Here is a 12179-nt window from a genome sequence, read left to right as displayed (position 1 = left end):
CTCTGGCTGACAGATAAATATGTGTGTCTGATTTGGGTAATGGCAGTATAGTTTTTTATTTAATACCCATACCAATCCCTGTGTGATGCTGTATGACTGAAACATGACCATTTATATAATTGATATTGCCACTGTTAGACAATGCAACAAACCCTGTATAAAGTATGTCATGTAAGGTGTCAATGGAAAAGCTATGATTTGCTAAAGATGATTATTCTGTTTAAATCCATATATCATCTCTGTATCTGAAGTTATGAATACTGGCTATAGAGCTATATCCCAAATGTTTGTTCCAGGGGGAACACCCACCAGGTAAAATCCTCATTGAAGCCAGACAGCTTTGTGTTGATGGCCATTCAAAGGCAATTGACTCTCACAAGGGGCACAGAAGAAGCTTATCCCACCCTGCAAGTCTTCCTGCGGATGCCTTAGCCTCCAAGTGGGCAATGGCTGCTCCTGCGAGTCATCAAAGCCATGTAAGAGTATGTGACTTGACATGTGACCTTGGGCTCCATCTTTTGCCTGTAATTTTTGGCAAACTGAGACTCTGAGCGTTGTTTCGGATAGTAAAATTCCAGTCAAATGGTATAGGGAATAAAAGACCCTGGAACATCTCCATTTTGTCTTCATTTCCTGCTTCATTTCTCTGGACTGGATGAAGCTCTAAACAAGGATTTGATGACCCCCAAGCCATTTGAGTAATTTCCAGAGAGACTTTTGCAAACAAGCAGTTTATTCCATCACTGCTTCAAATCTGATAGAAGAACTTTGCAATCACTTGTATGTATGATTTCTGTCACCATTTTAATTCTCCTCTTCTTTCTTTATAAATAAACCTTTGGATTTTAATTACTAAAGGACTGGCAACAGCATGATTATTGGGTAAGATCTGAGTTATATATTGATCTGGGTATGTGGCAGATCTCTTGGGATAAGAAAAACCCTTTGTTTGATTAAATTGGTTATCAATAACCACTCATCATAAAATCTAGTGTCTGGGTGGTGAAATAAGTGCTGGAATGCCTAAGGAGACTGCATTTTTGACTTCTTGTTAACCGGTGTTAACCAGAGACAGAAGTTTACTTTTGTTAATGGCTTGGTATAATCTAATGATAGAATAACCACCAGTTTGGGGGGTGAGTCTGCCCTATTTCTCAGCAGTTTGTCTTGAATCTGGCATTCTCAGCTGTGACCCACTGAGGCATGGTGTATCCCTAATACTCTGATAAGCTGAAGTCTATTATTAAATAGAGCAGAAGGTTTGTATAATCTCTCTATGGACATTTTGTTGAATGAGAAAATATTAATAAAGCTACTCTGACTGGCTACTACTATATAAATCCCTCTACTCAGTCCTCCCCATCAATATATCCATAACAAACACAGCTCAATGTGTGACTTCCCTTTGCAATCATGCAACCTCCCCTAGGTCCTAACAATAAAAATTATTTAAAAGGAATTACTATCAGTGGTAAGAGGGGAGAGAGGGCTAAGTCTTCCCCAAGGGGCAAAAATCTAATACAAAGACTTGGGGTTCAGGCAGGGAATCAGAACTAGAGGCAGCCATATTTACTGTGGCTAAGATTTTCAATGGCAATTGGGTGTCCTAATTCCCTTAAACTGATTTGAAAATCCCAACCTGTAGGATTATGGATTGGTAATTATGAAGGTGCTTAGAAATTTATAGCAGTCAATCATAACACATTTAATAGAGGGGGGGGGGAGAAAGCAGAACATAACTACTTGGGGAAGCTCCCTGTTTGCTCAGCCATATCTTGGGTTAAGGACCTTTGATTTCAGAGTTTATTTCACCCAGAATATAGTTATTAGTTGGAAAAGAAGGAACATCCTCATGTTACCAGTTAAATAAATAATACACCATTGTATGGTTTGTACTATTTAGGCTGCACATTCTGTGCATTTCTTAAAAAGCTATGCTATTTACCAAAAATATATAAAGTAAAAAATAAACTATGTCATGGTCTTTGGCTACAATATGATGGAGAATATATATAGGAAAGCAATAAAAGAGATTTACCCAACAGTAATTTTATTTATCATACTCCTTCTCTTTCCCCATTTAACACAGAAAAGAGTAATGACAAGCAGAAGTATTTTTCTACTTAAAAGGTCAGTTATACAAGATCCACTTCTTCTTCGGCTATCCCTTGATGTGAAGAAGATGTCTGCCAAGGGGGTTCATTGGTGATTTTTTAAGTGGATGAGGAGCCCAATTCTTGCCCTGCAGATTTTCCCACAGAAGTGACAGGTGTAATCTTGGAGGAGACATAGTTGTTGGCTGGACTGTTGTGGCCTTTCTTTCCTCCTTTGTCACTTCTCTGTCTCATGAGCACGTCTGTTCTCCTCAAAGTGACTTCCCCCTGTGGCTTGGTGTATGGTGTGGTGCCACTGTGTTCTGTTCCGCGCCAAGTCCTCCCAGTCTTTTGGGTTGGTGTCTCCCTTTTTAAAATGTACTTTCAGTACGTCTTTGAAACGCTTCCACTGCCCTCTGCACAGCACACCCACTTCAAACTCAGGAAGAGACTTCCATAGGTGAATGATCAGAAGAACATGGGTATGTAAAGTAAAATTCCTAAATTCATATTTAGGCACCTCATTAATTAAGTAGCCTGATTTTCTAAAGTGCTGAGGACTAAGCAGCTCCCAGTAAAGCTAATGGGAGCACCTGGATGTTCAGCTCTTCTGAAAATCAGTTCACTTACTTGAGTGTTTAAAACTGAAGTGGAGACCATGACAAGCAAGAAAACAGTAAATAATTTCTCTTGCTATTCATCTCTTTTTCACCCATCCCACAAAAGAAAAAAATTATTTACCAGCTTATCTCTACTAAATGGCTTTTGGTGCAATATTACAAGGGTGCTGGTCCAGTAGAGTTGTCCAAATATTCTTTTTTTTCCCTCCTGCTCAGGAGAACTAGTTTGTCAGGGAAGAGGTCATCTAGCAACAAGTCAGCTGGTAGGGGTCTGTGATCACCTATGAAGCTGATCAGGGAGTCTCCTGACATAGGAGACTGGGAGGTTATAAAAGGGCAGAGCTGGTCTACACTGTGTCTTTCGCCATTTTCACCAGCTCAAGCTGAAATTAACTGCTGCGGGAACCTGCTGCCTTCTTGAACACCAACAGTTCCCTAAGGGGAGGGTGAGTTAGAGTGAGAAGCATTATGCTCAGGGTGTTTGTTGTTTTCTAAATAATCTGTGCCCTCTTGGTGTTTTTTCTCTTACGGGCAATGATGTTGTAGAATACTGTGCAAAGTCTGTCACTTTTGAGACAAAAATAAAACTTAAACATAAAGAAAGGGACAGGGAGGGGCCAGAACACTGGATCACTCAGTTCAATGCTGTTTAGTAATAATAATGATAATTAATAATTAAGAATAAATAAAGCATACATAACTACAAATGTCCATTAAAAATGACAGCAGGAACAACAGCTACCAGAAGGCAATGGAATGTTGCTCTCCTGGAGAAGGGCAATTTGATATATTTTAAAGAAAGTGCTGCTCCCTCATTCTGAGCAGACTCCAGAAGGGAGATTCAGGATTAATATTCTTCATTTCCTGTTCTAAATTGTTGTGTTGCACTGCTGTGTGCTGTCAAACATTTGCTTTTAACAAAAGTGCTGTCACTGATAGTAAAGGAGTGGCTCTATAACTCAAACCAGGAGATGCTGGAAATGCAAAATTTCTCACCCACTCCTACCTAATTATTGTTACACAGCAAGCTAAGGAATGCAAGTACCTATGGACCAGTCTGAGACCTGGGGGAGATTTCTAAATTTCCAAGTGAGATTATGAGGATGCCTTATGCTTAGACAGAGGAGTCTCCACATCCATGTGATCTCCTAATCACTCCAGCCAAGCAAAGGGAGAGATATTTCTCTTTCCCTCTTTGTGTTTAACGGGCAAGATAAAGACAAGGATGAGGGCAAAACAAACAACAGGGAGCTGCAGGCACGGAAGACAGAGAGATTGAGACAAATGGAGACAAAGGAGAGAGAAAGACAGTTCAGAGGACAAGAATTTCCTACCTGAACAAAGGTTCTTGTTCACACACAGCCCTTTCTCCTTCCTTCCTGTCATGTTTGTTTCCCTGGCCCCATCCCCAACATGAAGTCAATAGGATAATGTCATTCCCAATTCCTAATATGAGGTCTTTAGCTAGCAGTGATGTTTAAAAGCCTCAAATGATTATGTTATACATACCCTCACAAAGTTCCTCATATTGTTCTATCTTTTTTTCTGGCTTACATCCCAGTGCTTATAACCTGAACTGCACTCTGCTAGGAGACTGCTGTGTTTCTGACTACAAGGACAATGCTGCAAATCCAGCTTCTGTGAGAAAGTGAGGAGGGAGGCTAAAAAAGGGCAATAAATATCACCTTTCATGAAAGAATTACACCCCTCCTGCTATCCTGCCTATCTACATTGTGTGTCTCAAATTCAATTTGCTTCCAAACCAGGACAGTCCAAATATGAGGTCAGAAACCTTAAAATCTACCACAGACATGTATTATACTGTAGTTCTTACCTCCAGATAACCCTCTGAGGAAGTCTTGCCAGGGCATATGCTAATTTATTTGCTATGTCTTCTGACAAATATTTCACTCCAGCTCCAAATGAGACAAGGACAAAGCCATTTTCATTAGCACCATTCACCCATGTTTGAAGATCCTGTGGAAACAAACATTTGCACGGAGCATCGTAAAACAAGCATCAGAATAAAATTACCATTGCATACTGGAAATTTGTCTGTCTGTCACTGCACAGCTTAGCAGTGCTTCACGAGGCATTTGAATTTTGGAAATTAGGTAGTATAATAACCAAGAGATTCAGACTACATAACTGATATTTTGAAAGTTATTAATATTAAATTTATTCCTAGTTTTGGGTTTAATTAAAGCCTTTATATTAACAGCCAATATAACGGGTCAAGAGATTCTTTCCTAATTTGTTAAGGTAACAAATATTGTTTACATATAGAAGCAGATTTGCATCTGATCTCAGATAGACAGGTACACATAGCTGTGTATTTTGAAAAATCAGCTCATGTGTCTGCAAATGCACAATAGCAAGGTATATGCAACATATGAATAAAGCTCTGAACTAAACTCCAGAATCTGAGGTTTGGCCTTAATCAAAGAAGGGAAGGAACTTTAAATAGAGGATTTTTTTTAAAGGGCAATGATGTTTTCTTAGGTTGTTATAAGTACAAAAGAGTAGAGACCTAGGGATTTGGAGAAACAGATAATTTCTTCTTATAAAACTGGAGTTAACAGTGCTGACAGGGCCAGCTCTAGGCACCAGCAAAACAAGCTGGTGCTTGGGGTGGCACATTTTTAGGGGCAGCATTCTGGCGCGGGCCATGCCGCCCCCAAAAATGTGCCCCGGCCGCCCTAACTCACCTCCGCTGCTGCCGCTCACGCGCCGCTGCTCGCCCTCCCTCCCAGGCTCTCAAATCTGGGAAACAGCTGATTCGCGCGCCGCGGCCACTAGGGATCTCCCCCTCCCTCCCGGGTTTGAGAGCCTGGGAGGGAGGGGGAGACCCCGAGCGGCTGCGGCGCGCGAAACAGCTGATTCGTGCGCCGCGGCTGCTCGGGATCTCCCCCTCCCTCCTGGGTTTGAGAGCCTGGGAGGGAGGGGGAGACCCTGAGTGGCCGTGGCACATGCGCTGCTTCTCCCTCTCCCTCCCTCCCTCCTAGGCTTGAGAGCCTGGGGGGAGGAGGCAGGGCTGGGGATTTGGGGAAGGGGTGGAGTTGAGGCGGGGCCGGGGGTGGGGTAAGAAAAAAACAGGGGTGGGAGGGGCGGCCGAAATTGTTTTTGCTTGGGGCGGCAAAAATCCTAGAGCCGGCCCTGAGTGCTGAACAACAAAATGTTCACTTCACAAGCTATTTTATTTTTCGCAATCACTAGGAATAGCCAGATCCTAGGCTTAGATACTTCTTTACCTTTGAACTTCACTGAACGCCTCTTTAGTTTATTTAGATAGCCATGCGCAGCATTCCAAAGACATAAAATAACAATATTATAAAATAACACTGCCCCAGAACAAACAATCAAAACCTTCTACACAAGTTAAAAACCAAAGCTGAAATCTTGACACCATTGAAGTCAAAGGCAAACCCCCCCATGGACTTCAGTTAAATCAGAATTTCACTATGAAGACTATATTAAAATATACAAATATACCAAAGGCAATTTTCTTCAGTTCTGTCACTAAAGTACATATATGATACAAGATATACAATATGCAAATAGTCAGTTTTCTTACACTGTACTCATATGTTTTACCACTGTTTGTTTAGTTCCTCTAACTGTTCTCTAAGCAGCAAGCCGCTTGCAATGGCATTTCTGCAGAACCCCTTCATTCAAAAACTATATACACCTCTAACAAGCAATGTAACAGTGGAAGAGGTGAAAGTGCACATACTTTTATCGCTTAGGAATGTAAGGGGTTTTCAGATTCATCCTGCAGTGTAAGCTAATAAAAGTTGTGAATCTGCAATGCATTACATGAGGAAATATGCTGTCAGATTAAAAAAAAAATCAATCATCCTAACACTATCTACTGAAAGAACAGTAGCACAGACTGGGATGCCTTCTCCAGTACATAGCATAATTAAAGCCTTGTAATTACTGTACTCCACAAGCACCCATTCATCTCCAGGTTAAGTCAGATTCTGCCCTTCAGAATTTCAGGGCACAGGGCTTCCAATAATGGAAAGTCACCTCTCCACCAAGGGATGCACAGATGATCTGCCCATCACCAAAAGCAGGTGGCACTGGCAGGGAAGAGGGCATGGACCAGTTGCCTGAGGGAATGATTCAGTACCTCCACTAATGAACCCAAGTTAAATCAGCCCTCCCCTAGGCATAGCAGTAGCTCATAAACCAGTGAGGTAATCTGTGCCCACTAGGCATTAGACATGCCTGTTTTACTGTGGGACATTCACCTGCCAACAGAGGAGAGGGATTTACATTTTGAAAATGTTTTAGGTAACAACACTGTCACATTCTCAGTCAGTGGAGAAGCCAGTCTCCACTAGTTGTATCAAATAAACTCAATTTGCTGATAACGAGAGGCAATTAGAGGGGGGGAGGGGAGAGAGAGGGAGAGAAAGAGAGAGAGAGAATGAACAATACAACACATGCTAATTTTTATTAAGACAAGGTCATTTTCCCTTTCCAAATGCATTGCAAGTAGCAGTCCATCTGTAATCTACTGTGTAAGGAGGCAAAGGTGACAGTACTTCCACAATCAGCAGAACTTTATGGCACTGACTGGAACTTTCAATGGTTATATTTGCAAAGCAGCATCAAACCTTTTATGAAAGGTAGTATTTCAGTGGCTAATAAGTTTATTGGATACTACATGAAATGTTAACTGCTACTTTTCAAATATAATATATTACTATAGAAGCATGTGACAGGAAATACTACTGATATTAAAGAAGAGCCTGCAATAGAATGTTCCCCAAACAATTCATCATAATGGATATCAGAATGGTTCCAGGATTCATCAGTCACTTATTGGAAAGGATATAATCATAAGAAAAACAGCAACAGTATGAATGTTTATTTTCACCAACAAGTAAGGTGAAACCATGGCTCTACTGAATTCAATGTGAGGTTTGCCATTGGCTTCAATAGAGTCAGGATTGCACTCTTAGTTTTTAATACAATAGGCAAAAGCCTGTTAGCAGCTTCAGGTAATTAATATTAAAAAAGTAATTTTAAAATACAACTGGTGTGTGGTGTCACAGAAACAGATTTTTTTGGATGGAATTTTGTGCAGAAAGTCTTCCAGAGTTCAGAATTGGACACATTCCCTTCCAGAACACAAAAGTGATATTAAATAATTTATCCTGTTCTTGTTATAGTCAGCAGAAAACTTATAATAAGGTCAAGCTGGTGTTTGTATAAACAAAAGGAAGGAAGCACAGGAAAACTCCTTATTGATTGATCCCGGGTTTTGATGCAGGGTGTAAAATAATCAATTGAAATGTACAGTATTAGTTTTCACTGGAATTCCACAGTAAGAGTCTTTTTTCTTCCATTACAGGTCATCTGCCTATTTATTGTAACAGTTAAACTACAAAAAAAAGAGACAGCAAAATTTGAACCCCTCCGTTGACTTTGTTGAAATAAAGTTTATATAACCCCAAGCCAGCAGCTAAAACTTCCCAAGAATACTGTGATAGCAAAGCCCTGCAGAGTCAGAGTAAAAATATCTCTGTAGATCAGAAAAAGAAGAGTTGCTAGCTAAACAGAAATCCAAAACAAACACCAGAACAATGTCATCAGGATATCACGAAAAGGTAGATAAGACCAGGAGGCCAGTGTGCTAAATAGACTTGCCTTTTGCTTTTGGAAACACAAACTCAAATTCTATTAAAAAGAAGAACAGGAGTACTTGTGGCACCTTAGAGACTAACAAATTTATTAGAGCATAAGCTTTCGTGGACTACAGCCCACTTCTTCGGATGCATAAATTTGTTAGTCTCTAAGGTGCCACAAGTACTCCTGTTCTTCTTTTTGCGGATACAGACTAACACGGCTGCTACTCTGAAACCTGTCAAATTCTATTTAGATCCTAACTGATGTCAGGCAGTGCTATAAACTGATACCGATGCCTTATAGATATCCTAGTCTTCGGAATGCTATTTAATTTCTTGGAACCGTGATTCATTGCTATTTTCATAAGACTTATTATAAGGCCCACAATTACAATTCCCACACAGCAATAGGAAATGGGCATGAGAATTGAGTAAAAGGAAAATTAAATGGACTGTTAACACTGTGCAGCTTTTTCTGTCAACAGCAGCCCAAACAGTATAAATATAATTTACTAACATATTAGGACATAACACCACAAAAACTAACATCCAATAAAATACAGCACGTGTACCAGTGGCCAGTGAACTGCCTCCTGCTACACAATGCAAAAAGGATTTCCATTTTCTGAAGAATGCCTGTTTGAGTCACATCTTGCCACTTAACCATATTTTTTCCCTTGCCTTCCTGATTCTTTTTTGTTTGGGGGTTTGCATTCCTTCTGTGACTGTTACTGTATCCTTTGCTGAGTGTAAGACTTTTAATTTCTATACTTTGATCTTTTTGACTACTTTCCTCATTTTTGGAAGCCCTCCTTTTTAATCTTTAGTGTTGCAAAGCTAATTTTTGGTATAATTCTTCCCTTGAAAATGTTGAACATAATTAAATTGTGGTAATTTTTATATAATGGCTCAATTTAACCATTTCCTGTGTGTTGTTTAGGGCATAATTGAGAATAGCCTCTCCTTCTTGTGTGTTCTAGAACAAGCTGTTCCAGAAACAGTAATGTGAGGTGTTGTGTAAGGTGCATCTTTAAACCTGTCCAATTATGATATATGACTAGTTGATATATTGTTAGTTGAAGACATCCATTGTTATTGTTTTAAAAGACTTAGAGGTCTCTTTGACTTCCCTTGAGATTGTGCACTGTGGTGGAAAAATTAACCACACATTGTGTTTGGATCAGAACAGCCTGAGGCCCACTTTATTACAAGCATGCAGGGAGACACAGCCAGCCTAGCTGGTCTGTCTAACAAAGGAACACAAAAACGTATATAGCTTAAAACCACATCTAGTCAAACACACTTTTCATTTGTAACATCCTTTTAAACAGAAAACCAGCCCCTTATTAGGAATACAAAAGCAATAAGATTTCCTGTTATTCACAGGTGTTTCTCTAGCAAACTTTTCCTGTTATTCACAGGTTGTACTTTTGCGGTTAAGGCTTCTAGCGATTACAGTTACATTTCACAAGACTGACATTTTTCATTCTCTCTTTCCTCCTGCCCCTTGTACACAGTTATTTTAATTAAAGTTATCCTGGTCAAAGTTTGGGCCTACTTAATTTTCCCTTAAAGCACTCAGTTGGCCTTTTTCTGATCAGGAGGCCAGTGATATAACTCTATTAGTATATATGTATTCTTATAATTGGGATTTTTCTAAGTATCCAAAGTACAAGACAGCAAGTCAGAGGCTCTCAGTTCCATTTTTACCTTAGCTGCTAATTTAAACTCTTTACGCCTCAGTTTCACCATAGAGAAAATGGACATAAAAATACCAACTTTACAAAGATGTTTTGAGGTTTTATTAATTAATTAATTAACATCTGAAAAGCACTTTGAGATCTCATGAAAGGCACTAGAGAAATGCAAAGTATTATGCTCAGAACTAGAGAGAAAGAGAGAGACCACAGGAACTTTGCATTGCTTATACTTATTACCTACGAAATTCACGGCTCATTTTGGTCAATTTCATGGTCATTGGATTTTAAAAATTGTAAATTTCATAATTTCAGATGTTTAAATTAAAATTTCACAATGTTGTAATTGTAGGGGTCCTGACCCAAAAAGGAGTTGTGGGGAGGTCACGAGGTTATTGTCGGGGGAGGGAGGGTTGCGGTACTGCTACCCTTACTTCTGCACTGCTGGCTGGTAGCCCAGCTCTGAAGGCAGAGCTGCTGCCAGCAGCAGCACAGAGGTAAGGATGGTATGGTATTGCCACCCTTCTGCACTGCTGCCTTCAGAGCTGAACCCTTTGTCAGCAGCCACCACTCCCTGGCCACCCAGGCAGCAGCGCAGAAGTAAGGGTGGCATGGTATGGTATTGCCACCCTTACTTCTGCGCGGCTGCTGCTGGTAGGGCACTGCCTTCAGAACGAGTCACCCAGCCAACAGCTGCCAGTCTCCGGCTGCCCAGGTCTGAGAAACGCTGGTCTCCCCTGTGAAATCTATATAGTATAGGGTAAAAGCACACAAAACACCAGATTTCATAGTCCATGACATGTTTTTCATTGCCGTTAATTTGGTAGGGCCCTACTTATACAGTGTCAACCATATCTCCATAGTCTTTGATTTAGATGTTACAACTAGGCAACCTTGTGCTTGTCCCCTTCAATCCAATGTCATTACACAAGCAGAAGAGGACGGTGTGTGACACGGACACTGGCACGGAGTGTTTACTTTAACTGATCTCAAGCAACAGAATTCCAAACATGGCAAGCTTCCCTTGTAACAAAGATAACAAACACCATAGCTGGCACTATTGCTCAATTATTTTTCTCTTCCAGCAACGGGAAGTCATATCCTTGAGAGAAATCCTGAAAAGTTTATCTTCTGTAATTAAGGAGCTTCAAAATAAATGAAAGAAACATTAACAGTAGCTTAGACAGCAGTATCTATGCTAGGTTGAATTAGACAGCTGGTTCCTATTGGACAGGATGCATGACTTCCAATATGTGAACAGCAGTGAACAGCTATGGTGTTTGTTACAAGGTAAACCAAAGGTAAGTCCAACGAGACAAGACAGATAATACAAGTGGTGTTAGATACAAACAAAAATTAACATTTGTCTTGTCTACTTGGGCTTTAAGCAATTCAGCACAGGGACTGTCTTTCTAAAATTCTGTACAGCATCTAACTCATTATATGGCTGCTTTGTCTTTTATTCTGTTTACGGCCTGATCCAACTACTACTTAATGCAGTGAAAAGGCTCCCACTGATTTCACTGGAAACTTGGTTGGTCCCCTAAGATGCCAAATAATAATGAAAAATCTTATTCTTTTAGGAATAGCTCTAAGGGGCTGCTCTTACCTGTGCCAGCCCAGGAGAGGTCCAGGTGACCCTGAACCAGGTGAGCCTGAATCCTGGTTTCTGAATTCAGATTTACCTTACTACCATTTGTTTAAGGCTTACATAGGCTTCTAGCTAAGGAACATAATCAGGGGTATTGCTGTCCTACTTTCCTGGACTGCAACCCTCCCTTTCAGCACAGGCTGGTGCTGAAAATTAGAAGTGCTGTGCATGGGTTGCAGATAATAGAACAGATACATTGTGTTCTTAGATACTAAACTGTTCAGTGAAGGGACTGTGTCCTTAAATCTGTTTGCATAGCACTATGGGGCCTTAACCTTCACAGGGGCCTCTGGGCACTACTGTCATATAAATATTATGTAAAAATAATAATCAGAAGGTACATGGGCTGAAGAAATGCAGAACCGGAATTTACACACTCTGGTTGCAAAGTTTATAAATTGCAATAGCTTTCCCCTAGATTTTCTTTTTTTTTTTTAAATACATATAATCCTTTCCCATTATCTCTTTAGTATTTTTAT

The 12179-nt window shown here is 40.2% G+C and overlaps 1 protein-coding gene across 4 annotated transcripts in view; it reads right to left on the bottom strand.

Annotated features, from left to right (window-relative positions):
* The window catches only part of UGT8 (UDP glycosyltransferase 8), a 77871-nt gene that overhangs the window by 9075 nt on the left and 56617 nt on the right, over positions 1-12179 (bottom strand). For all 4 annotated transcript variants that reach the window (XM_005290319.4, XM_008169644.3, XM_065596275.1 and 1 more), the window contains one exon: positions 4548-4690. In XM_005290319.4, the coding sequence (XP_005290376.1) occupies positions 4548-4690 (143 nt within the window). The remainder of the gene's footprint in view (positions 1-4547; positions 4691-12179) is intronic.

The sequence above is a fragment of the Chrysemys picta genome, chromosome 5 (genome assembly GCF_011386835.1).
Source record: "Chrysemys picta bellii isolate R12L10 chromosome 5, ASM1138683v2, whole genome shotgun sequence".
In the NCBI taxonomy this organism is placed as follows: Eukaryota; Metazoa; Chordata; order Testudines; family Emydidae; genus Chrysemys; species Chrysemys picta.
The sequence above is the reverse complement of the archived record's forward strand: the minus strand, read 5'-3'. Positions and strand labels throughout refer to the sequence as shown.